Source organism: Mus caroli, chromosome 17, assembly GCF_900094665.2.
Source record: "Mus caroli chromosome 17, CAROLI_EIJ_v1.1, whole genome shotgun sequence".
In the NCBI taxonomy this organism is placed as follows: domain Eukaryota; kingdom Metazoa; phylum Chordata; class Mammalia; order Rodentia; family Muridae; genus Mus; species Mus caroli.
The window spans coordinates 70,275,748-70,302,691 of record NC_034586.1 but is presented as its reverse complement, the minus strand read 5'-3'; the positions used below and the strand labels follow the sequence as shown (position 1 = coordinate 70,302,691).

Below are 26,944 nucleotides of genomic sequence, written 5' to 3'. Positions count from 1 at the left end.
TGGGTAGTTAATTCATAGTGGTCAGAGTTTTGTAAAAATATTGTGTGTGTGTGTTCAGGTGTCTGAAGAGGCCGGAAGAGGGCATTAGAATGCCTTAGAGCTGAAGTTAAAAGGCTTTTGTAAATCACCAAATATGGGTGCTGGGATTCAAACTCAGTCCTCAGAAGTGACTGCCTGCTCATACTTAAATATATAGCCCATCATTGTAGATGACCCGTTCAAGGCACCTGGTCTGACGCCCCACTCTGGAGGACCACAGGAGTAATGATTTCTACACCATCAGGCCCCAGGCTGTTATTTGTAGGTCTTACTTTTAAGACAGCCCTTGTTTGGCATCTGTAAATGCATATCTGAAGTAAGTTTACTACTGCAGGTTCTTGGTTGCTGGAGGAATGAAATACAGGTGAGGAGTCTTAAAATCTGCACTTCACAGATTCTGCGGCTCAGGGCCATCTTTTGACTGGGGTGGGGTGGGAAGAATTCAAGCATCATGGTTACCTGTTTCCCTCCCATTACTCTTCTCTTCTCACAGGCACGATGCTGTCCCACTGTCACAAACCTTCCCTATGTTCCTGGTCAGCCCTTCTGATGATGAGTTTAGCATTAAAAACATTTGATAGAATGCTTGAGTCAGTTACATTTTGTGGTTTTCAAGTTTGTCATTTCTATTTGTGTGCTGAAAATTAGGATCCCTTGCCCCCTTTTCAATAATCAACATTTCCAAGGCGGCTACTGTTCTTCTCTGAAGACATGTGCATGTCTTCCCATGTATTTTGATTGTAGATTACATAACTTTTCTTTGGAAATTTAGATATTACTGTGTATTTGCCCTTGGGTACTATTGTGAAAACTCTTTGTTTTCTTCTAAAGAATGCTATATTTATTCTGGATTTAAACTATTAAAAAGAAATGATTTTAAGTTGTCAGAGTTTCTGTTCATTTTGTCCTTAGAGTTTCTATTTTCAACTTTAAAACTTTACCCTCAAACAGCAGTATTTTTGTGCATTTTTTGCTGTCTTTCCAGTTTTTTCTATAATTTGGTTTTTGAGACAGGTCTACTGTGTAGCCCTCCCTGGCTGGCCTGGTCAGTCATTCTCTCAGGGTCACCCAAAACCATCATAAAACACAGGTATTAATGATTCATAACAGTAGCAAAGTTACAGGTATGAAAATAGTTTTATGGTTGGGGGGTATTCAAAACTGGAAGAACTGTATCTAAGGGTTGCAGCATCACAAAGCGTGAGCAGCACTGTTCTGTGTAGAGCAAGCTGGCTTCAGAAGTCACCCACTTTGCCTCTAGGGTGCAGGAATTAAAGACATTCACTACCACTACAGGCTTGTCTGTTTTGTGAGACAGGATCTAAGTAGCTCAGGCTATTGTAGGTGTACAGGAATGCTCCCTTTGGTCAGCTCTTTAGACTTGGTTATCTGCTGGGTTCCTTTGAATATCCTGCTAGAAGGAAAATTTTGGAAAGTGCAAGGATTTTACAGGAATCTGCAGATGACAGAGATCAACTTATCCATTACCTCTCCAAGATTTCCTTTCTCATTTCCAGCGGCTTCAGCAGCCTGGTAACCTCTTCATCTGAATTTGCCCGTTGTGTTCTGCTTGAATTTCATTTTCAAATGAATTGCGTCAGCTGGGATGAACTGCACAAGCTGGGATGAACTGCACAAGCGGGACTCTACAAGAGCTCTACCAACGGGAATTTATGTCCTTTTAAACTGGTCTGGATTGCTATCCAGACCCTTCTATTCACTGCTTGGCATATTCTGCTCAAAGTTTATTGGCACAAGAGTTAGAAAATACTCCATGAAATTACCACCCCTGAAATATCAAAGACTATAAAAATTAAGGCAAAACCAAGTTTGTCATTTATTTACAACAAAACCCCACGTTATGTAGCTGTATGCACCCTTTAAGTCATTTGCTTCACAGAAGTAAAAGTAAGACTAAAACTGAGACAGACATTTAAAGGAAAACCTGACTTAAGAAAACAAAAAGCAAACCGTTAAGCAGTTCAGTCTACCAAAGAATTAGCTTTTTGTATGATATATAAACAATTTTACAGTATAAACAATGCCACATATATGTAATTTCAAATTCTGTTTGTCCTGTTAAACGCAAAGAGACAAAAATAAATCCAATGGGCATCTAAGTCTCAGAAAAGTTTTGTAGCCCTAGCAGGTTTGGAAAGATTGTATTGAGTCTTTCCTTTGGCTCAGTTAGGTGATCAATAAGTTCACCGAGCTTACAAGGACTCTGTCATGTTAGCATGAACTACCAATCCTTATTATTTAAACATTATCTTCAACAGTAAACAGAGCTCAACACAAAAATCTAATGTTAATTTGGAAATCCCAGCAACTTCTATCTGAAAAAGAGCAAACGTCCTGATGTGGGGTGCACACCAGCAGCACCCCCAGCACTTGGGAGATGCAGGCATGAAGATCAGTTTAAGGTACTTATAGGCTACCCACTGAGTTCTAGGCCAGCTTAGGCTCCATGAAACCCTATCTTAAAAGACAGTAACAAAATGGCCTACAATCTACCTGGGTCATACAGCATCGCAGAAAACATTCTCTAACAGGAGCTGAGCGGACAACCTGATGAACAGAGCTGCTTCTCTACAGTGAGTGAGGAACAGTCACACAGCAATACCCTTCACTCGGCGTTTTAGGTTAACTTCATTCTGTATCTTTTAGACATTTAAAAATTTTACCACCTAAAATTTGTCCTTAAAGAATTATGAATGAACCCTGATCTTAAAGGCTCTTCTGTTTAACTACTGAGCTGATGCCTGACTTAATACATAGACAGTGGGAATGTTACTGCCCCTCCTAAGTGAAAGCAGCGCAGCTTTAGAGTCTGATTGTAGATGTCTGGCGTAGGACTACTGCAGTTCCTCTCACCATCACCGGGTGGGATTATTATTTTATAACTGGTGCATTAACATTTGAGACCTTAAAAAGACACTGCCCACAACAAAAATTATGCACAGCTTTGGTTAAATTTGTTTTCCTATTGACCAAAACTTCATTTTTATGATCGAGGGATGTCTAAAATCATAATTAAGAGATATGATTTAAATTACAGCTATAAACAGCATATGACCCTAGGAAAAGAAAGAATCCATCTTCTATATTTAGGTAATAAATCTTTAACAAGAGCAAGGGTAAAACTGAGGATGTATGTCTTTATCATAAAAATTGTATCTGGGGGAAAGAGCAAGTATTTTAGTACGTTTTCTCAGACAGGTTTCTTACATGAGATGTTGGCTGTTGCTACCCCAGAATTATTCCTTCTACCCATTAAGTTTTACATAGCATCGTTTAAGCACCAAAGAAAAATTCTGTAAACAAACTTTTAACCAGTAAACTAATGGCAAATATCTATTTGCCTTTATACAGTTCTTAAAAGGCCTCACATGAGCCTCTACTTCCTATAATGCATTTTTATAATAAAAGTCCGGCCATATTTACACAAACAACAACGAATTACTATACATTTTACAGAAACAAAAGGTAGACCATTAGGCTAACGCTTTTTAGTTACAAAGTAAGCACAAGAAACCTATAAAACATATGCCATGTAGAAAAATTCGGTAATTTAAGTTTCATTGAAGGGACAGTAATTAGTAGAGGTGGTAGTGCCACTGGCATTTAGTTGTCTGTAAACAGTAAGAAAGTGATAAGCAATAAGTTAGAAATGTCTTAGCTCCTAATATGTCCCTTCTCTCACACTGGTACCTCAATTTATAAGTTAAAACTGGCTCTCTAAAGTATTAGAATAACTTCAACAAAAACGAATTCCAGATGGAGTAAGTTAAGTCTACAGTGGATTTCTGGCATATTAGAAAAAAATACTGCAGGGCACACAAGGACTGATGCACGTGTTACACAGACAGAGTGACTCAAACTCTCAAACCCTGGCCGTGCCACATTTTCTCTTGCTGTTGCTCTTAAGTTGCTTTCTAAACTGTTTGGCAGCAAGGCAATAAAAGAGAAAAACAGAATGTGAAAGAACCCTCTAAGTGTTTAATGGTTGTGTATCCAGGTGGACAAAAGTCTCCCTACAGCTCTTACTGCAGATGGAAAGCTTTCCACTTGGCACACTGAGCTGGTAAGGAAGCAGGAAGAGCTCGAACCCTTGGTATCCCAATCACAGGGCGCTAAGGGAAGAGTAGGACAGGAAACCAGAAACCAGGCTGCTGCAAGACAGACACCAGGAGACAGACACTGGAGGGAGGGCTCTGTGTCTTCCACCACCCACTGTCTCTGCAATACTGTCATCTGGATGCAATGTACAAATTATTATTTACAGAATGATTATAATCAGTAATGAACCAGAATCTGCTTTTGCTGTGCTCTAACAGTGCCCACTGAGAAAACAAAACCATCACCATCACGCAAGAAGGCCTTGAACAAAAATTCCATTCATATTGCATATTTTATTTAGGTCTGTCTTCTTGTTCCTCTTCAAGTTTGGTGCACAAAAATGAAAACTCTAAAACGTCCTGTAAACGAAGTCTGGGTTCCTGTAGCCAAAGCTCTTGTTTCTTGTGAAGTGCGATGTTCTGTGGGCTCACAGAGGCATCCATTCCTTTAAACAGTGGTGTCTCCAAAGTCCTTGTTCCAGCGTATGTATGCTTCTAAGGTCTGAGGACTCACACTGCGTTTTATCTTTTTTAAGGATTCTGTGAAGTCAGATAATCGAATATTTCTCATCTAGATTTAAAAAAAAAAAAGACACAGAAATGATGAACACATCATTAAAGTTTGTTAATTAACAAATTAAAGTTTGTTAATTTTATAACAGATACAGACTTATTCTTAGAAAATCATGCTAATCATTTAAATTTATTTTATATTAGGCAAGTTTGCTATACAAGGTATTATACAAAGATGTACAGCACTGTACTCTTTTAATTACTTGTATTTAGCTTCATAGATATTAACAATTCAAAGTGTATTTTTTCCTCTCTAAAATATATTAAGAGAAAAATTTGACAAAATACAAATGGGAAATTACTCAGTCCTACAACTAGGAAGTATAACTGCAGCGATCTGAATAGAGTGGCCGCTATAGGCTCATATACTTGAGTGCTTGATCTGAAGTTGGTAAAGTTGAGAAGGGTTAGGAGGTGTGGCCGTGGTGGAGGAGTAGGAAGTATAACTGCAGCGATCTGAATAGAATGGCCGCTATAGGCTCATATACTTGAGTGCTTGATCTGAAGTTGGTAAAGTTGAGAAGGGTTAGGAGGTGTGGCCGTGGTGGAGGAGTAGGCTCTCAGCTACTGTTTCAGCATCATGCCTACCTGCCTGCTGCCATGCTGGTCACAGCTGCTATTATTTTCTAAGCTACTCTAGTCATAGTCTTGTTGGTTTGTATTTTAGTTTTTGCTTTAATAAGAAGTAACTAAGACAACAACCAAACCTGACTTTACTTCCACTTACTCTCCCCATAGGCTCACAAGACTGCACACTGGTCACCTTCTATTACCATAATCATATCTGCTATTGGTGCCAGGTTTGTCATGAAGGAAAAGGGGTTGGTAACAATAAACAGGAGACTTTAAAGGAAGCGCTGCTTCTTAAACAGCATGTGAGGTGCTTGCCTGTATCGTTATATCGAACTTCCCACATTTACACTGCTGAGGGCCAGACACAATGCCTCAGATACACCCCAGCAACATGCAAAGATCCTCTTAACAGATCAAAGCAAGGTTCTGTAACTTTCTATTCAGTGCTTACATAACTTGATAAAAGAAAAATCACTGTACATTTTTAAACTATTACCAAGAAAAATCATTGTAACCGATTTTATATTTTGAAATGAAACAAAGTTAAAATTCTCTTGTTTCTAATTAAACAGACTAGAAAAAAAAATGATGAGTTTTGTAGGATCCAAATGAAAACAAAGTAATCATAAAACAGCATATACCTCACTGGCAGACATATTCTTCACCTGCTCTGGTTTCAGTTCTGTAAAACATAAGTCAAATACTTAAAAAACCATTTTGAAGTTCAAGTTTCTCATTGGCAAATATTAAGTACAATGATCTAATGGTACCTGTGCAATACAAATCCTTAAAGGCAAAAGATAGTCACATAGAGAACACACAAAACTTACAAATGCTTACAGAAGAATACTACACTGGCCGGGCTGTGGTGGCACACACCTGCAATCCCAGCACTTTGGAAGCAGAGGTAGGCAGATCTCTTGAGTTGTGAGTTCAAGGCAGCCTGGTCTACAGAGTAAGTTTCCATACAACAGGGCTACACAGAGAAATCCTGTCTTGAAAACCAGTAAAAATAAAAACAAAAGACTACTACTGTGTCTTAGGAATAAATGTAGGCACCCCATCTCTTGTATATGTCCTAAACAGTAGTTTACAAACTTGAAATAGAACTCAAGAATGCCACTTGTTGGTTATAAAAGATTATTTTAATTAATTTGTTTGTGTGCATGGGTGTTTTGTCTGTATGTATGTCCTTGCCCCATGTGCAACCCTGGTCCATGTGGAGGCCACTTAGGGTTGGCTTTGAGTTGCCATGAAGGCGATGGGAATCAAACCTGGGCCCTCTTCACTAACAGCCAGTCTTCTTCACTACAGTCACCTCTCCAATCAAACCTGGGCCCTCTTCACTAACAGCCAGTCTTCTTCACTACAGTCACCTCTCCAGCTGCTACATTTCTTCTTCTTCTTTACTCAAAAAGTTTTGTTTTCTTCCTAACTACAATTTCCTAATTACTAATTTTCTGTAAGATGTGAACGGGGCTGAGGCTGTAGCTCAGCAGCAGATTATCCCAGGATGTGTGAAGCACTCAGTCCCCAGCACTGCCACACAAACAGACCTGAATTTCCTGCTCCCGAGTCACTTTTCAAGAACTGACACTTGCGGGGTGGTGGTGCATGTCTATCCCAGCACTCGGGAGGCCGAGGCAGCGGCACACAGATCTTTGTGGTTTTGAGGCCAGCCTGGTTTACAGAGCGCATTCCAGGACAGCCAGAGCTACACAGAGAAACCTTGTCTTAAAGAATAGATACTTCAGAGAAGATAATTTACAAACTTCTCTTCCTTCTGTCCTCTCCTTTAAAAACAAAACACAAACACACACAGAGTAAGTGCCCTCCTTTAATCCTAGCTCTGCAGCCCTCATGCCTATTCTTCCATCATCATCATCATCGTTATTGTGCTGTGGATGTTTGTCTGTATGTCTATCTGTGCACCATGTGCATGCCTGTTGCCTGCAGAGGCCAGAGGAAGAGTCAGATCCTATGCACCAGGAGTCGCAGATGTTTGAGAGCCACCATACTGAAATTGAACCTGAGTCTTACTGAAGACAAGTGCTCTTAACCACTGAGCCGTCCCTCTAGCCTCTGCTCCCCATTTCTATTTTTGACTACACACAGAAGTCGTCTTAGTGAGTTTTGCAGGCAATTGGATGGAACTAGAAAATATCCTGAGTGAGGCATCTCAGACCCAAAAGGACATGCATGGTAAGTACTCACTAATAAGTGGATATTAGCCAAAAAAGTACAGAATACGTAGGATACAAACCACACAACTCTATTGCCAAAGGGCCCTGGGAGGGAGAAGAAAGCGGAGGGGAGGGAGGGAGGACTATGGGGAGAGGGGAAAGGGAACATGGGCAGTTATTGGGGGTGGAGGGGCGACCAGGAGTGAAGTCCCAAGGGCCAGCAGAGTGGATGGACATAAGCAAGCTCGGGATGTGGGAGGTGGGGAGCCTCTAGAACGAACCAGAGACCTGGGAAGAGAACCTCAAGACTCAAAGGGGGTCCCCAACAGTGGGGAGAGGGGACTTGCAGAGCTCATCTCCAGTAGGAAGATGGGCGTCGCGTGGGATTTACATCCCCCAGTCAGAAACTGTGACCCAGAATTGTTCCTGCCTAAACAACTGCACAGCCTGGCCCTTTGGATGCCTGCTTCTAGGAGGTGAAGGGACCTCCATCCTGATGGTTTCCAGCCTTCAGAGTCTTACTCCTGAGAGAATGAAAGAACGTGCGGAGGCAAGACCAGTCCCTCAGTTTGTTTGGTGGGGGTGGGGTTCTCATCTTGAGGAGATTAAGGTACTTCCGTCTTTGAGGACCCCCCTCCCCCCATCCCATGGGGCTTATCTCTGGGAGGTCGAGAGGTATCTCTTACACAAACGTGGGGCTCTTGCCAGGGACTGGGAATCAGTGTAGGACCAAGACCTGGGCCTGGGAACATTCTAGCCTTCTATCATATTTGTCTACATATACTATGTTTTGGGGGTTTTGTTATTTTTTGAGACAGAGTTTCTCTGTGTATACCTGGCTGTTCTAGAATTCATCTGTAGACTGGGCTGGCCTTAAACTCGGGAGATCCACCTGCTTCTGCTTCCTGAGTGCTGATATTAAAGGTGTGCACTACACACACACACACACACACACACACAAGTCTTAACCTCAACCGCAGTTGTTCTTAAACACACAAAAGATACAAGTAAATAGACAAATAAATCTAAAACAACAACAGCAACACAAAACAAGGTACTTCACTGACCCAGAACTCACTATGTGGCTAAGCTAGCTGGCTAGCTAACCTCTGGGAAATGTTCCCCAGTCCTGGGGACTACTACTACTAGCATGTGAAGTCCTGTCTATTTTTATATGTACATGTTGGAGAATTTTATTTTTGCACAGCAAGGGTTCTAACCTGAGTCATCTCCTAGCCCTTAGGCTTCTTTTGTGTTGCTGTTGATTGTTTGTAGTACTGGGCACTGGAGCAGGGCTTGGACATGGCAGGCAATGCCCAGTCACTGCGCTGTACCCTCATGCTACCTTTTACACTGCAGGAAGCCTTCATCTCACTCCCTAGTCTGTGCAGGCCTTGCACTTGTTAACCTCCTGTGTCAGCTTCCTAAACAGCCTGTGCCAGCGTGCCTACCTATTGTTACATTTTTACAACTTCAGAATACTGAATCAAAAAGCCTTAAATATCTGTTTTAAAGTCTTTTATTTTATTTCTATTTTATGTATGGATGATTTGCCTACATGTATGTCTGTTTACCAGATAAGTGCTTGGTGTCTGCAGAGTTCAGCAAAGCATATTGGAGCCCTAAAACTGCAGTGTCAGATGGTTGAACTGAAAAGTGGGTTCTGGGAATTAATTTCTAGTCCTCTCAAGAGGAAGCCTGTCTTCTCAAGAGAAAGTAGCCATCTCTCCAGCCCCCTTCCCTTTTTAAAGACACACTCTCACTATGTAGCCCTTCATGGTCTCTATGTAGATCAGGGTGACCTTGAACTCACAGAGATCTGCCCCTGCCTTCCTAGTACTGAGACTAAAGGCACATGCCACCACACCTATCTCTAGATCTTTTAAACAATCACCTTATAATTCTAGTTAAATAAACATGTATTATTATCTTACTTAATATCTCATATATCCATAATAAGAAAAATATATACATATAAATACTATATATGCTATGTGTCTCAAACATGTCAAAATTGTTAAAACAGCTGAGCATAGTGGCACATGTCTTCAATCCTAGCACTTGGGAGGCAGGTGGATCTCTCAAGTTTGAGATCAGTCTGCACCACATTGTGAGTTCATGATGAATAGCCAAGACTATACAGAAAGACTGTTTCAGAAAACAAAACCAAAAACTACTGTTTTATACAATATGCACTGTGCCAGGCAGTGATGGCGCACACTTTTAATCCCAGCACTTGGGAGGCAGAGGCAGGCGGATTTCTGAGTTCCAGGCCAGCCTGATCTACAAAGTGAGTTCCAAGACAGCCAGGGCCACACAGAAAAACCCTGCCTTGAAAAACAAAAAACAACAACAAAAAAACCCAATATGCACTGTATGTGAATGGGAATTTTGTGATTACTGCTGCATTTATTAACTCCAATTCAGACAGGGAAAATGCAACCATTTGTGTAGCTTTTCCATTGAAAGTCTGGTTCAAATCTATGATTTGCTTTGATTTAGTGTTAGTTTGTTTGTAGACCCATGAGATGCACTTATACACCAGGTAGTAAGACTATCTGTGGTCACTGTCACTGTTCTCAAGACGTGGGGAGAGGTCTACAGCAATTCTTCAATCTAAACAAGTCCTATGTAAACCCAAAACAGACATCAGTGTAAGACTCAGGGTTTGGATGAGTGCTGAGAATTTTTAGAAAGGAAGAAAAGGCTTTATAAAGAGTGAACCGCTTATGAGCTATTCTTACATGTTCAGCAGATTGCTTTACATTTTAATGAGTTATTGTAATTATAATTAGTCACTGTGTGTGTGTGTGTATCGAGAGGGTGTTGTACAAGTCAAGTGCAGATGTTGCAGAGGCCAGAGGCCTTACACCCCAGAGCTGGGGTTACAGGAGCTGTGAGTTGGCTGACACTGGGGTTGAGAACTGAGCTCAGATTCTCTTAACAGCTCAGTCACCCAGCCAACCTTGTTTTACAGTTTTAAAGACTGTTAACAAAGAAAAAATGAAAAACATACAACAGAGAACCTATGTTTTCCAGAAAACCTAAACTATTTACTTTGATATCTTTCACAAAAATATCTTCTGACCTTTGGTCTAAAAAGTGTTTTGTATCAAGTTGTTCAGTGATATAACTTAACTTTTAAAATGATATTTTATATGCATTGGTGTTTGGCCTGCATCTATGTCAGTGTTACAGACAGTTGTGAGCTGCCGTGTGGGTGTTGAGAACTGAATCCAGATCCTCTAGGACAGCACCCAGTGCTCCCGACTGCCGAGCCACCTCTCCAGCCCCGACTGCCGAGCCACCTCTCCAGCCCCGACTGCCGAGCCACCTCTCCAGCCCCGACTGCCGAGCCACCTCTCCAGCCCCGACTGCCGAGCCATCTCTCCAGCCCCGACTGCCGAGCCATCTCTCCAGCTCCAACTTTACTTCTTTTACACTGATGATGACTCAGTGGTCAAGGGAGTTCAATTCCTAGCACCCATATGACAGCTCACAATTTGGCTGTAACTCAGTTCTAGGGCATCTGATTCCTCCTTTTGATCTCTGTGGGCACAGCATGTATATGGTGTAATATATATAAGAAGGCAAAAGCCTCATGCATGTAAAGTAAATAAGATGTAAAACCAAGACACTGAACATAAAGTGGTGCATTCGAAGTTCTAGTGTTTCAAATGCCTTCACACTCACCTCGGATAGGACCCAGGGCTGCATCCTTGGCCAAAGCGGTCAGATCACTTCCAGAGTATCCATCGGTCATTCTGCAGAGTGGGAGCAAGAGACAACACATTATATTCTCTGCAGATGAAAACTCCCCTTCAATCCTACACCTCACAAGACACAGGCAGAAGGATCGCACGCCTGAGGCTAACCTGACTAGACAGATAGTAAGAGAAATAAAAGTCCCAAGAGAAGGAGCACACAAAATCTCTACACAACCAGCACACACTAGCTTCAATTTAGGAGCAAGCTAACAGTTAAAGAGTTTGATTTTCATTCTCTTAAAAATATATTTATGTGTATGTATGCCCGGTTTCTGTATGCACATAACCGTGTGACTGTTACCCACAGTGCCGGGAAGGAGCACTGGATCCCTCAGAGCTGGAGGTGGCTTACCTCAGGGAAAGGAACCTAGGACTTGTGCAAGGGCAGCCAGTGCTCCTGACAGCAGGGTTGTCTCCCCAGTGTCAAGGGCTAACTTTTTAAGGACACAGAAAGGCCCACTTACAACAAGGACACTCTAACACTGGCTGCTTTCATACCTAGTTTTCAGCATTAGAGAACCATTCCCTCACACCAGTCTAATCTGGAGCCTACATGCATCCAAAGACAGCCATGAAGGAGGCCCAACACACGTACAGATGACTATGTCATAAGCGTGGTGGCGCACACCTTTAATCCCAGCACTCAGGAGGCAGAGGCATGCAGATTTCTGAGTTCGAGGCCAGCCTGGTCTACAAAGTGAGTTCCAAGACAGCCAGGGCTACACAGAGAAACCCTGTCTCAAAAACAAAACAAAACAAAACAAAAACAAAAACAAAAACAAAACAACAACAACAAAAAGAATAGACATCTCTACATTAGAGTAAGGTATAATGTCTTAGGGTTTTACTGTTATGAACAAAAACCATGACCAAGGTAACTCTTAATAAGGGCGACATTTAATTGGGCTGGCTTACAGGTTCAGAGAGGTTCAGTCCATTATCATCAAGGCAGGAACATGGCAGCATCCAGCCATATGTGGGCCTAGAGGAGCTCAGAGTTCCACCTCTTGTTCTGAAGGCAGCTAGCAGAAGACTGACTTCCAGGCAGCTAGGATGAGGGTCTTAAGCCCACACCCACAGTGACACACCTATACCAACAAGGCTACACCTCCTAATAGTGCTACTCCCTGGGCCAAGCACATACAAACCAGGCAGGTCACATTAAATTATAAACATATCACTTGAAAAGGTAAATTTCTCAGCCATTAGTATCCAATCAACATCATAACCAGTTACTGTTTTTTTAAAAGGAGGCTTGTTATGTAGTCACCTGGTAGCCTCTATCTCCCAAGTGCTAGGAATAAAGGAGTGTGCTACCATGTCTAGCCACAATTACTTGTCTGGTAAGTTATTTAGTCTCTTTACTGGCAAAGAGCACTCCCTTAGTGAGGCAGAACCTGAAAATATGGATAGAAAAAAAAAAGTATTTGGCATAGAAGATAGTTGTTCAAAGGAGGGCCACGGAGTAGGAAGCCTCAGCAGATAGGGTAGCCAACAGATGCTCCTGTTTATGGGCATCTAAGAATGATGAGGATGGGGCTGGAGAGAAGGCTCAGAGGTTAAGAGCACTGCTTTCTTTCCCAGAGGTCCTGAGTTCAATTCCCAGCACCCACATGGTGGCTCACAACCATCTGTAATGGGATCTGATGCCCTCTTCTGGTGTGTCTTCTGTGTATTCATATACAATAAATAAATAAATCTAAAAAAAAAAACAAAGGAATGATAAGGATGATGATTATTATTTATATTTTCCAAGACAGTTTCTCTGTGTAGCTTTAGCTCTCCTGGAATCAACTCTGTAGACCAGGCTGGCCTCGAACTCAAGAGATCCTCCAACCTCTGCCTCATGAGTGCTGGGACTAAAGGTGTAGACCACCACTACCAGGTGAAAACTAGGTATTCTTTAAAAAAAAAAGATCAAGGAACTTCACATAAAACCAGAGACACTGAAATTTATAGAGGAGAAAGTGGGGAAAAGTCTCGAAGATATGGGCACAGGGGAAAAAATTCCTAAACAGAACAGCAATGGCTTGTGTTGCAAGATCAAGAATTGACAAACTGGACCTCATAAAATTGCAAAGCTTCTGTAAGGCAAAAGACATTGTCAATAAGACAAAAAGGCCACCAACAGATTGGGGAAGAATTTTTACCAATCCTAAATCTGATGGGGACTAATATCCAATATATACAAAGAGCTCAAGAAGCTGGACTCCAGAAATTCAAATAATTTCTAAATTAAGATCTAAACAAAGAATTCTCAGCCGGGCGTGGTGGCGCACGCCTTTAATCCCAGCACTCGGGAGGCAGAGGCAGGCGGATTTCTGAGTTCGAGGCCAGCCTGGTCTACAAAGTGAGTGCCAGGACAGCCAGGGCTACACAGAGAAACCCTGTCTCGAAAAACCAAAAAAAAAAAAAAAAAAGAATTCTCAACTGAGGAATACTGAATGGCTGAGAAGCACCTGAAAAAATGTTCAACATTCTTAATCATCAGGGAAATGCAAATCAAAACAACCTTGAGATTCCACCTCACACCAGTCAGAATGGCTAAGATCAAAAATTCAGGTGACAGCAGATGGTGGCAAGGATGTGGAGAAAGAGGAACACTCCTCCATTGCTGGTGGGATTGCAAGCTTGTACAACCACTCTGGAAATCAGTCTGACGGTTCCTCAGAAAATTGGACATAGTACTACTGGAAGATCCAGCAATATCTCTCCTAAGCATATATCCAGAAGATGTTCCAACTGGTAATAAGGACACATGTTCCACTATTTTCATAGCAGCCTTATTTATAATAGCCAGAAGCGGGAAAGAACCCAGATATCCCTCACAGAGGAATGGATACAGAAAATGTGGTACATTTACACAATGGAGTACTACTCAGCTATTAAAAACAATGAATTTATGAAATTCTTGGGCAAATGGATGTATCTGGAGGATATCATCCTGAGTGAGGTAACCCAATCAAAGTCATCACTAGATATGCATTCACTGATAAGTGGATATTAGCCCAGAAACTTAGAATACCCAAGATACAATTTGCAAAACACAAGAAAATCAAGAAGGAAGACCAACGTGTGGATACTTCATTCCTCCTTAGAATATGGAACAAAATACCCATGGAAGGAGTTGCAGAGACAAAGTTTGGAGCTAAGACGAAAGGATGGACCATCCAGAGACTACCTCACCCGAGGATCCATCCCATAATCAGCCACCAAACCCAGATTGAGACTATGCCAGTGCCTGGCAAATACAGAAGTGGATGCTCACAGTCATCTATAGGATGGAATACATGGCCTCCAATGTAGGAGGAGCTAGAGAAAGTACCCAAGGAGCTGAAGGGGTGTGCAACCCTATATAGGTGGAACAACAATATGAACTAACCAGTACTCCCAGAACTAGTGTCTCTAGCTGCATATGTAGCAGAAGATGGCCTAGTTGGCCATCATTGGGAAGAGAGGCCCCTAGGTCTTGCAAACTTTATATGCCCCAGTACAGGGGAACACCAGGGCCAAGAAGTGGGAGTGGGTGGGTAGGGGAGCAGGGCGGGGGGAGGGTATAGGGAACTTTCAGGATAGCATTTGAAATGTAAATGAAGAAAATATCTAATAAAATAAAAATTAAAAAAAAGATGTGTGTGGCCACCAGCATGTTCTAGTTATACAAGTTTTCATATTAGCTCATTTTAAACAGACAGACAGAAAGAAAGCTCATTACAAATGAAGCAGATGCTCTAAGACTCTGACTCAGATGACTCAACCACTCACCTAGCAAGCTGTGCGAGTTCTTTTTGGGTCAGTGGACTTCCTTGTTTACATAACAGGTTTTTAAGCAGAAGGAGTCTTGTCTGGAAATAAATATCAAAGAATTACAAATAAAGCCCAATTTGATGATAGAATTATAAAATCTGATCTGTGTTATTTACTAAACTAAGAATTAGCCTAATGTAATATTGTAGAATCAGTTCTTGATTGCTACCTTGGGTCTCACTTGTGCCTGTTAAATGTAATGAAATACAATGCTCTAAACTATACATTTTAAAAAAGATTTCTTTATTTTTACTTTGTATGTTTGAGTATTTCTCTGATTGTATATATGTGTACTGTATGTGTGTCTTGTGCACACAGAAGCCAAGGAAGGGTATCTGATCCTCTGAAACTGGGATTGCAGCAGGCTGTGAGCTGTCATGTGGGTTCTGGGAACAGAGCCCATTCAGCAAGAGCAGGAAATGATCTTTCCAGCTCCAAGAAACACAACGTTTTTTAAAACGTTTATTGACATATGATTTTATATAGCAAAGATTTTATCCATTACAGTTATATAATTTACTAAGAAACTTTTATTATATAGAATTGTGAAACCATTGCCATAATAAAGCTTTAGAGCTTTGTCACCCCTGGAAGTTCACCCATGCAATTTCTAATTAATCCCCACTCCTATCTCCTTTCCTCTCTAAGCACTGATCTGACTGTGTTTCTAGAAATCTGTCTTTTTTAAACATTTAATTTAAAAGGGATAAAATTGGGGCTAGAGAGATGCTCAGCGGTTAAGAAGACTGGCTGCTCTTCCAGAGGACCCAGGTTCTATTCCTAGCACCAACATGGCAGCTCACAATTATCTGCAATTCCAGTTACAGGAGATCTGACATCCTCTTCTGACCTGTCTGGCGCCCAAGAACACACAAAGTGTACAGACACACAACAGGCAAAATACCTATACACAGACATTTTAAAGAAAAATGAGTAAATAAAATAAAACAATAAATAAAATCATACACAACTAGTATGCACACGGTTGCTTGTACTTACTGTACTGGTTTTGAGATTTGCTCATATTACTGAATGTATTATGTGTGCCGATGCATTTTTTTTCCAGTCCTGTGGGTCAAACCCAGGACCCTACACATTCTGGGCAAGTGCTCAATTTCTGAGCTACATCCCAAGCCCTGGATAAATAATACATTTCTGAGCTAAATCATACTCATTAACTGGATATGCCGTATTTATTTATCCACTAAGCAGTTGAACTCCGTATTTTACACATTGCGGTTATCAAGACAGCTGTTCTAATATTCTTGAGCATATCTTCCTCCTATAGGGAAGTTTCCATTTCTCTTGGGTTAAGTTTCCAGTTCTCTGTTTGGGATTTGCTGGATCTTATTTAAGTTTATGGTTACTGGTTGGGTTTTTTTTTTTTTTCTTTTTTTCTTTCTTTCCAGTTTTCAAAATGGTTTCTCTGTGTAGCCCCCTGCCTTGGAACTCATTCTGTAGGCCACGCTGGCCTCAACCTCAGAGACCTTGTCTCTGCCTTGAAGTGCTGGATTAAAGGCGTGCGCCATCACCTCCCAGCATGGCTATGGTTTTAAGAAACCAGCAAGCTTTATTTTTCTTTAAGATTTATTTTCATCTTATTAGTATGGGTATTTTGCACCTCTGTGTGTCTCTGTGTCTGTGTATGTGTGTGTACCACATTTACACACTGCCTGTGGAGGCCAGAAGATGTTGAATGCTCTGGAACTGGAGTCACGGTTGTGAGTCACAGTTGTGAGTTCAGGGAATTAAATCCCATTCAAGCCAGGGAATATTCTTAACTGTTGAGCCATCTCACCAGCCCCAACCAACTGTTTTCAAAATGTCTAACCACAGAATTACAAAATGCAATACTGTCAGGATGGTCTTGTTTTTACTTTAGAAAAAGTTGAAATATAAATACACATACCTCCTCATTTGGTAATGACACATATACCCGTTTAATGAAACGCCTAAAAACAAATCAAATTAGAAATATAAATTATAGATAACTCAGCTCAAATAACAACTGACAGGGAAAAAAGCTGTAAGTATAATATATAAGGCAACTCTAAGTTCTTATCAGTTAGGTTATTAATATTAAAAGATATTTTTCCTCTTTTTAGAGTGGTGGTCTACCTTCAATTGAACCTATGGCCTCATGTATGCTAGACAACCCCTTTTCTGCAGATTTAATCCCTTGGCGGACCCTTCTTTCTTTATCTTAAGACTTATTCTCAAAAAGTTGGCCAGGTTGGCACTGACCTACTCTGAAGTAAAGGCAGGCCTTGAACTTGTGACCCTCAAGCCTCAGCCATTCAAGCACCTTGGATCATAAGGCTTGGTTGTTACTTTCTTCCAGCTCTCTAGTTAATGCTTAAAAATCTCTAATTAAATAGATGGTTACATTAAGTCTATCATTTTATTTGTGTATTTTAATAGTAGTGATATTTTAAAATTAACAATATCTGACATAACCGGTAGAATAAGGAGCCCTGTGTTTAACTGAATCAGAAAACAACTAAAAAAGAAAGATTACAGAAACAGAGCTAGAGAGATGGCTCAATGGTTAAGAGTACAGGCTGTTCTTCCAGAGGCCCCAAGTTCAATTCCCAGCACCCACATGGAGGTCAACACTTCCTGTAATTCTAGTTCCAGAAGTTTCTAGGCCTCTGGCTTCTGGCTTCCTAGGACACAGGTCTTGAGTTCAAATCCCAGCAACCACATGGTGGCTCACAACCACCTGTAATGAGTGTATCTGATGCCCTCTTCTGGTGTGTCTGAAGAAAGCTATGGTGTATTTATGTGTAATAATAAACCTTTATAAAAAAAAAAAAAAGTGCATCTCGCTACCTGAGAACAGCTTCATCAAGCTCCTGGGGCCTGTTAGTTGCACCCATTACAAGTACTCTGTCATCTCCAGCAGACTGCACCTGTAAGCCAAAAAGGTTTATCAGTATTTTAGAGAAAATAAAAAGAGACACTATATACACATGTATTTATAGTATAGGTCACTTAATAGGAAAGTATACACATTAAAATACTGCCATAGTTAAAAATGTAATCAGTGGTTAGAAAGATGGGTCAGAGGTCAAGAGCAGTTGTTGCTTTTGCAAAAGACTGCAGTTCCCAGCACCTATCTGGCAGCACAGAGCCACATGTAACTCCGGTTCCAGGGGATCTTATGTTCTCTTTTATATGCTCCTGAGCACATATGGTGCTCATAAGCTCATGCAGGCAAACACACAAGATAACTATTTAATGTATATGTATATGTGTATATTATATATAAGCATATAGATACTTACCCCGTCGAATTCTATTAAAAATTCCGTCTTTAGCCGTCTGCTAGCGTCGTGCTCCCCTTCCCGTCTCTCACACAAAAGACTGTCAACTTCATCTGAGGAAATGCAAGGACAGAGCTGCAGATGGGCCTAAGCCCGTCATTTTAATATGCATCTACTTTGCTACTTATTAGTAACCCTGCTGGGGGCTAGGGAGATGGGTCAGCGGGAGAGAGCACTGCCTGCTTTTCTAAAGGACCTGGCTCCTGTCGGTAACTGCAGCCCCAGGGGATCTGACACCCTCACACAGACATACAAGCAGGCAGACACCAATGTACATGAAATAAATACTAAGAAAAAAAATTTTTTTTTAAATCGTACTGAAGTCATTCTTTAAAACACTGTCCTGAAAACTTACCTATAAAAATTATAGATGGTTGAAGTTCTCGAGCCACAGCAAAGAGAGCTCTCACCAGTTTCTCTCCTTCTCCCACCTACAAGGTGTGATGTGTATTATGACCTCATGACATATTACAATGTGTTAGAAAACATACTATTTCCTTTTGCAAACTCAAGTTCAGTGAGAACTATTTCACATCCTACAGTATACAAGGCCAGCCTAAATATGTATTTCTACATCGTACTTATTAGTGCAATACATTTCTGGTATTTGATCCAGCCAGCTTATAGAACTTTGTTAAGCTAGGCCTACCCAACTCTGACAGTATTCAACAACATAATTCTAATTTTAAAATAGCTAAAAAGTACATATAATTTTGTACCATGAAGATATTCAATATACACAAACAACAGCCATAAAACTCACTGAAAAACAATTTTCTGTAATGTTAACATTGTATTTAACATAATAGCACTTAAGACAGCAATTTAAAAACACAAAAATGCAAGAAAAGAGCACTTACATATTTTGAAGTTAAACTTGCAGCACTTATGTTGAAAAAGGTCGCATTCGACTCTGCAGCTACTGCTTTAGCCTTTAAAATCAGAAGAATAAATATATTAGTTCAATATTCTGAGTATTTAAAAAATGGCTATATCAAATCATTAGAGTATCACAACAGAGACTCTAGAGATGAAAGAAACATGATTTGCAGCATCTGCTATGAGAAGAGAGTCTATACACTGGGTTTCTTTCCAAGAGAGAATTAGGGAGGGATTCTCTTCTCTTTGGTAGGAAGATACTGGCCAGGGAAAGTTAAACAGGAAGAAAGAGTTATTCTTTCCCTATTTGATTTTGTTGTTTGAGACCACATCTTACTGTATAGCCATGGCTGGCCTGGAACTGACTATGCAGACTAAATCCTCCTGCCTCTGCCTCTTCAGTGTTGGGATTAAGGTATATGCTACCATGCCTTTAATATCTCTGTTTTTACAAAAGAAAAGAATACTACAGATATAGGTATTCAGTTTCTGGTAAAAGACTTTGGTCAAAGAACACTACAAGAAAACCAATAGCATACTAACTAGTCAAACTAACTTGTTAAGATGGGAAAATTCTAGAAATTATTAGACAGATCATCAGTCAAGTAAGTATTCTGCAAAACCAAACCAAACACATACAAGTGAGGGTTACACACGGGCGTCCAGGGAAACTGTTTAAGGGCCTCAGAAAGTGTGTTACAGCAGAAAGGCATAGACAAAACACTTGGGAGCCACATACAGCTTTCTCCTAGGGTCCCTGAGATCTCAGTAGAATCCTCAACCTTGATAGCCTTCTTACCAGCATTGTTTTTCCGTTTCCTGGCGGACCGAAGAGTAACAAGCCTCTAGCAGGAGCTCTGAGCCCTGTGAACAACTTTATAAAACAGAAGGTGGTTACAGCTATGACTCCAGAGAGATTAGCCAGACATGTCAACATGTCAAGTATTTAACATCTGCTATCGATAAACATTTTTTTGGGGGACAGGGACAGTGGCATGAAGGAGGGGTGTTTCACTATGTAGCCCTGACTTGCCTGGAACTCACATAGCCCATGTTAGCCTTAAACTAAGAGATCCACCTGATTTTGCCAAATGCTGGGATAGGTGTGTGCCACACAACAGGCCTCACCATTCTCTTTAGCTCTGCAATTGTGTGATTCCTTCTGTAAGGCGCTGTTCTTAGTTAATGGTCAGTCTATTGCATTACGACTCAGCCTATAAACTATCCTCTGTGGCTTGCCCTGTAGCTCATTCTATAAGCTACAGTATGCTCCCCAAGGGACCCATGACATAAATTTGGTTCAGAAAAGACAAATGTTTTCTGTCCCTGTCTTAACTCTAATTTTGAGTATTAGCAAAAATGTAACTACCAGTCAAACTGGTTGGTGATTTCATAACTTGGAATGATAAACACTAACTAAAAGAGTTTTTAAGTAGACAAAAGTGGGCCTGGTGGTAGGAGTTACTGGTTACTAAGAGCCTGAGGGAGAAAGAACTCCTGGAAACCATGATTTCAAGGCCTTCCTGGGCAATATTTTCTTTTTCTTTTTTTTTTTTTTTTTTTTTTTTTTGGTTTTTCGAGACAGGGTTTCTCTGTATAGCCCTGGCTGTCCTGGAACTCACTTTGTAGACCAGGCTGGCCTCGAACTCAGAAATCCGCCTGCCTCTGCCTCCTGAGTGCTGGGATTAAAGGCGTGCGCCACCACGCCCAGCTTGGGCAATATTTTCAAACCTCACCCAGAAAAGAAAAACAAAGAAAAAAAGTAGAAAGGAGAGCTGGAGAGATGGCTCAGTGGTTAAGAGCACTGACTGCTCTTCCAAAGGTCCTGAGTTCAATTCTCAGCAACCACATGGTGGCTCACAGCCATCTGTAATAGAATCTGATGCCCTCTTCTGATGTGTACGAAGAAAGTAACAGTGGACTCACGTAAAATAAATAAATAAATCGTTAGAAACAAAAAGGCAGGAAGGAAAACGAAAAACCTATGAACTGGAAAAGCAATTCCTAGCAATAACTTCCAGTTTGGTCGGTGTCCATAGGTGCCACACACCACAGAGGACACAGAGGACTGAGGAAGACAGCCATACAGTCTATGGACTTCCACTAGTGTTGACATGACTATGACCCAGAAATAAGACTGTGATCCAGAAATGGGTACTCATGGGATAAATGGGATATCTTGCATTATCACTGAAATACGATAATTATGCTAGTTAACTTGAAAAATTACACAACAGTGCCATATACAGCAAATCAAACTTTTTTGTTTGTTTGTTTGTCTTTTCCAAGACAGGGTTTCTCTGTGTAGCCCTGGCTGTCCTGGAACTCACTCTGTAGACCAGGCTGGCCTCGAACTCAGAAATTCGCCTGCCTCTGCCTCCCAAGTGCTGGGATTAAAGGCATGCACCATCACTGCCTGGCACAAACCAAACTTTAATTAGTAACTTAATGATTTTCTGTTTCCTTTAATGACTGCAAATATGAGGTAAGCCAGATCCCCCCACATTATTCGCTGGCTGTTAATATCCTGGCAAATTAATACACTGAAAATAGTTACTTGCTCTTCAGACTTAAAGAATTATTTTATCTGAATTTCCCCTTTGTTCGGTTATTTTAAGTTTAAAGGTTTTTTGGTTTTGTTTTTCAAGACTGGGTTTTCTCTTTATAGCAGCCCTGGCTATGTTGGAACTTGCTTTGTAGACAAGGCTGGCTTCGATCTCATACAGATTTGCCTACCTCTGCCTCCTGAGTGCTAGGATTAAAAGTGCGAGCCACCACTCCTGACAAGTTTAAAGTTCTTAGTTTTGCATCTTGGGACTGGGGTATGGCTCAGTAGTAGCCATCTGACTTGCAAAGCCTTAGGTTTAACTTCAGCATGGGGAGGTGGGGAGGAGAAGCAATTTCTAATCTCTCAATTTTTTAATAAAAACTATATCATGACTTTCTACTTGACTCATAAAAGTTAAAAATGGATTCAGAATATCTTATAATCATTTTCATCTCCTTTAAGAAGTTACCATAACCAATGTGAATGCCTTTTTGTGAGGGAGGAGTTAGACAGGTCATGCCGAGGCTGGTCCAGACTTCCCCATGGAGCCCACGACCCCCTGCTTTAGCTTCCTCGGCTGATGCTTGGTCCATCCTCAGGCTTCAGTGTGCTTTTCTTACACACTGACCCTCGAGTTACTTGCGATGAGTTAGTTACTTGCCAACGCGGCCCTCCCTTACCTCAGGCCGCAGAGAAGGAAGGATGACAATCTCCTGCAGCGCTTGCTTTGCCAGCTCCTGCCCGGCTATGTCATCAAACTTAACAGCTGTCCCACTAGGAAACACAGTCAGTGAGTCTCACAACAGAAGCACTGTCCAGGTACTTAAATGTGGCGTATTAGCCTAACAGTCATTTTCATGTTAACTAAGAATATTGTTTATTAGCAAAATTCGTCAAAACAACCATAAAAATTAAGCATGAAAGCAAACAAAATGTTTATTATGTAACACATATGTAGTTTATAAATAAAAATAAACAGAAGTTGAAGTACTAGGCTGAACTTACTTGTCAACGATTTCATTCATTATAAGGTTAGCAAGATTGCTGTCCACATTCCTAAAATTTTTCAAGTCTTTCTTTTTCCGAACTGCAGTTGTGGGTGTAGAAGGTTTGTTGGTTCTATTTGGTTTTGGAGTACCCTTGAAGGACACAAAATTTAATGTGAAACAACTTAGACTTCTCACTGATAAATCACCATAAATATTAAGAGAATTTAATAAAAAACAAAAGAAAATATGAAGCTGTTGAGAGGCTCAGTTAGTGGGATGCTTGTTGTACAACTGTAAGAACCTGAGTGTAGATCCTGAGCACTACATGAGGCGGGCATGTGGAGCACATCTGCTGCCAGCTCTCCAGGGCAAGCAGGCAGCTCCTGGAGCCCACAGGCTGCTGCTCTAGCACACTGTGAGTCCCAGAGGTGCTGTGGGAAGTGGCTGAGGAAGTTATCTGACATCCACCTCTGGTCTCCACACATAGCAGACTCAAAGAAAAAAAGAACCAAGACTCTAAAGATTATTTGGCCCAAAATTATATTCAGTATAGAACAAAATTTGGCATGAAGAGGGCCAATATAACAGATTTTATCCAGAGATTAAGTCACTATTAAAAGACAAAGGCAAGACAGAGAAATGGCTCAGCAGTTAAGAACTTGTACTACAAAGTTCTAAGGACTGGAGTTTGGGTGGCAGCATTCACATAACATGTACATGCCTAGAACTCCAATTCTGAAGGCAAGGGAAACTGGATGATCACTGGGGCTTGCTGGCTTCCAGCCTAGTCAAGAGAATACAAGCTTGAGGTTGGAGCACAGATTCTTTCTCAGAGGAATAGGCAGACACCTAATGCCCTCTTCTGACCTTCAACTGCACACACAGGTGTATACACAAACACACATGAATAAAGAAAACTATCTTTAAAGCCAAGATAAGAGAAGTCATATAACTTTGATTCTTCCTAGAGCCTTGTCTACCGAGACAGTTCTAGGCTGTCTCAGGGGGAAAAATATTACAACAAAACTCTAGATATATTTAATGTTATAAGACTGATATAATCTGACATCTAAAACTAGAATAAAAATGAAATATAGAGAAGTGGAGATACAGCTCAGAGGTTAAGAGAACTGCTTGTTCCTCCAGAGGTCTTGAATTCAATTCCCAGCAACCACATGGTGGCTCATAACCGTTTATATTGAGATCTGATGCTCTCTTCAGGCATGTAGGCACACGTATAGGTAGAACACTATACATACTCTTTAAAAAGATGACAAATACAACATTACACTAAAAAGACTTGGGAAGTAAACAATATAAAATACCTAATTATTCTCAAAGGAACTAAATTAAGGTATTTAATAGCAAGTAGTTTTTGCAAATTAAAAAGTTATATGTAACACTGTGGAAACCAATCAATTCTGTATTATAGAGAACTAATACAAAGAAGCAAGCTTAACCAAGTTTTCTACTTGAAAACATGTTACACTCACTAGTGTAGAGTACCTTATGTGTGGTAGCTGCAGAACCAGGTCCCGGTCTTGCTCCAGAAACCATGGACAAACCACTGCAACTAGGCGCCCTGTGGTGACCGGAGAGCCCTGCGGAGCCACTTTTCAGGACAGTTTTTGATCGAGGCAATGAATTACTAGCATGTGTTAAGGGGTCTTTCCTCTTCGGAACTGCTCCACTTTCTATTAAGGAAAAAAAAAATACAGCCATCATGATTAGAAACTTTGATTTTAAGTATAAAAAATAACAATTAACAATACTCATATAAATAAAACCAAACTACCAGAAGTTAACAAGTTTTATTTATTATTATTGTGTATGTATGTATGTATGTGTGTGTTAGTGTGCATAAGTCATGGCAATGTAGAAGTCAGAAGACAACATTTGGGCTTTGGGTCTCACCTCCCACCACGTGGGACCCAGGGTGGAAATTAAGCCACCAAGCTTGTACAGGAAGTGCCCCTATCAGCCAAGTCATTTCATTGACCCATATCAAAGGTTTTTCAATTTAGAAATACCTCAGAATAAGATCCTAGTTAGAAAGTAAACCAGGATGCCTTGGGAACAGTTTGAAAACAGAGATTTGGTTATTAGGTTTACCCCCCTTTCCTGTTGTAGATTCTAGTTTTCTTTTTTTTTTTTTTTTTTTTTTGGTTTTTCGAGACAGGGTTTCTCTGTATAGCCCTGGCTGTCCTGGAACTCACTCTGTAGACCAGACTGACCTCGAACTCAGAAATCCACCTGCCTCTGCCTCCCAAGTGCTGGGATTAAAGGCGTGCACCACCACACCCAGCTGCAACTTTATATTCTTCTAAAACAAAAATCTTATTAATAATGATGTTTACTATAAGCCAGGTAAATAGGGTGGCTCAAACTATAATCCCAGTGCTCTTGAGGCTGAGCCAGAAAGACTGCCATGACTTCAATAATAACCTGGGCTATATATGAGTCCTAGGCCAATCTGGGCTACAGAGTGTGAAACTATCTTTAAGATAAAGAAAAAGCAAGCCACGCACAGTGGTAGACATCCTTAATCCCAGCACTCAGGAGGTGAATTTCTGTAAATCTGAGGCCAGCCTGGTCTACAAAGTAAGTCCCAGGACATACAAAGCTACATAAGAGAGATAACCTGTCTTAAAAGACAGACATGGTGGCACATATAACCCCATAATCCTAACACTCGGCAGGTAGAGGCAGGAGCTATCCCTGCAAATTCCAGGGCAGCCTAGTCTACCCACAGAGTTCTAAGCCAGCTGAGACTACATTACATAGCAACACCCTCTCAAAAGGATGGGGGAGCAAAGAGAAGAATGTTAAACTGCCCTGTAAATTAGACTGGTCAAGAGGCAGGAGCCTTTGTTTTGCTTTTGAAATTAAGAACTCTTAAACAGGTAGAGGGAATCGGTTTGTTTATTTGGAGAACCAAACTGTTTATCTCAACCTAATCATTACAAGGTCTGAAACAAGTAAAATTCCAAGTTTAAAAAACTGTCCAGGGAATTTGACACTGACATCCTTACACTCAGAATGAGTTGTAAACTGCTACTGGGAGACAAATAGGATCCCTAAGACAAGCAGGATGTATAGCCTAAATACTAGACCAACCGGGCCATTTAATTACATTGTGATCATTCACAACACATTTTTGACATTTTTATACTCAGTCTGGATTAGCTTGGATCATTCTCCTAGAACATAAACGACTATGATTGCTAGAATTATTTTAATCATAAAGTACTGCTATTTCTCCAAAGGTTTTAAGATGAAGGATTCACTGCCTTGAACTATCAACACAGGGCAAGAGAGATGGCTCAGCAGTTAAGAACACTTACTACACTCTTGCAGAGGACCCAAGTTTAGTTCTCAGTACAGCTCACAACCACTTCAAACTCCAGCTTAAGGAACTGACTCCCAGGGAACTTGACCCCTCTGACTTTACTAGCACCCCTACACACCTGTGCAAACCTATACTTGTACATATAATTAATACTAATAAAAAGAGGCTGAGCGATGGCTCAGTGGCTAAGAGCCCTCCCTGCTCTTGCAGAGGACTTGGATCAGTTCCCAGCATCCACACAGCAGCTCATAACCACCCAAGTCTGTAGGATCTCACATCTTCTTTCGGCTTATGTGGATACTACATGTCCAAGGAACACAGAAAAAACACTTACAAACATAAGAAATATTTTTTCCTTTAAAAAAAGAAAAAAGGGGAGGGGAGCTAGAGAGAACTTTCAGCGGGTTAAGACCTCTCTTACTACTACAGAGAGCCTGAGTGTGGGTCCAGCACTGTGCAGCTCACACTAGCCATAACTCAAGTCCCTGTGGCTCTTACACCCTCTTCTGACCTCTATGAGCAACAGACATGAACATAGTACACATGCATATATGCAGGCAAAACAATCACACATATAAAGAAATCTTAAGAAAGGCTGGAGAGATGGCTCAGCGGTTAAGAGCACCGACTGCTCTTCCTAAGTTCCTGAGTTCAAATCCCAGCAACCACATGGTGGCTCACAACCGTCCGTAATGAGATCTGACTCCTTCTTCTGGAGTGTCTGAAGACAACTACAGTGTACTTACAAATAATAAATAAATAAATCTTAAGAAAGAAAGAAAGAAAGAAAGAA

The 26,944-nt window shown here is 40.9% G+C and overlaps 1 protein-coding gene across 4 annotated transcripts in view; it reads right to left on the bottom strand.

The window, feature by feature from the left end:
- Positions 1-1,852: 1,852 nt before the first annotated feature.
- Positions 1,853-26,944, bottom strand: part of Spast (spastin) — a 48,009-nt gene continuing 22,917 nt past the window's right edge. For all 4 annotated transcript variants that reach the window (XM_021149272.2, XM_029471301.1, XM_021149273.2 and 1 more), the window contains 13 exons: positions 24,309-24,496; positions 22,819-22,952; positions 22,494-22,587; positions 20,065-20,139; positions 19,247-19,318; positions 18,742-18,817; positions 18,348-18,439; positions 17,893-17,972; positions 16,970-17,012; positions 15,019-15,098; positions 11,180-11,250; positions 5,945-5,985; positions 1,853-4,728 (listed from right to left, as the gene is read on the bottom strand). In XM_021149272.2, coding sequence (XP_021004931.1) covers positions 4,606-4,728; positions 5,945-5,985; positions 11,180-11,250; positions 15,019-15,098; positions 16,970-17,012; positions 17,893-17,972; positions 18,348-18,439; positions 18,742-18,817; positions 19,247-19,318; positions 20,065-20,139; positions 22,494-22,587; positions 22,819-22,952; positions 24,309-24,496 — 1,169 coding nt within the window. In that variant the 3' untranslated portion in view covers positions 1,853-4,605. The remainder of the gene's footprint in view (positions 4,729-5,944; positions 5,986-11,179; positions 11,251-15,018; positions 15,099-16,969; positions 17,013-17,892; positions 17,973-18,347; positions 18,440-18,741; positions 18,818-19,246; positions 19,319-20,064; positions 20,140-22,493; positions 22,588-22,818; positions 22,953-24,308; positions 24,497-26,944) is intronic.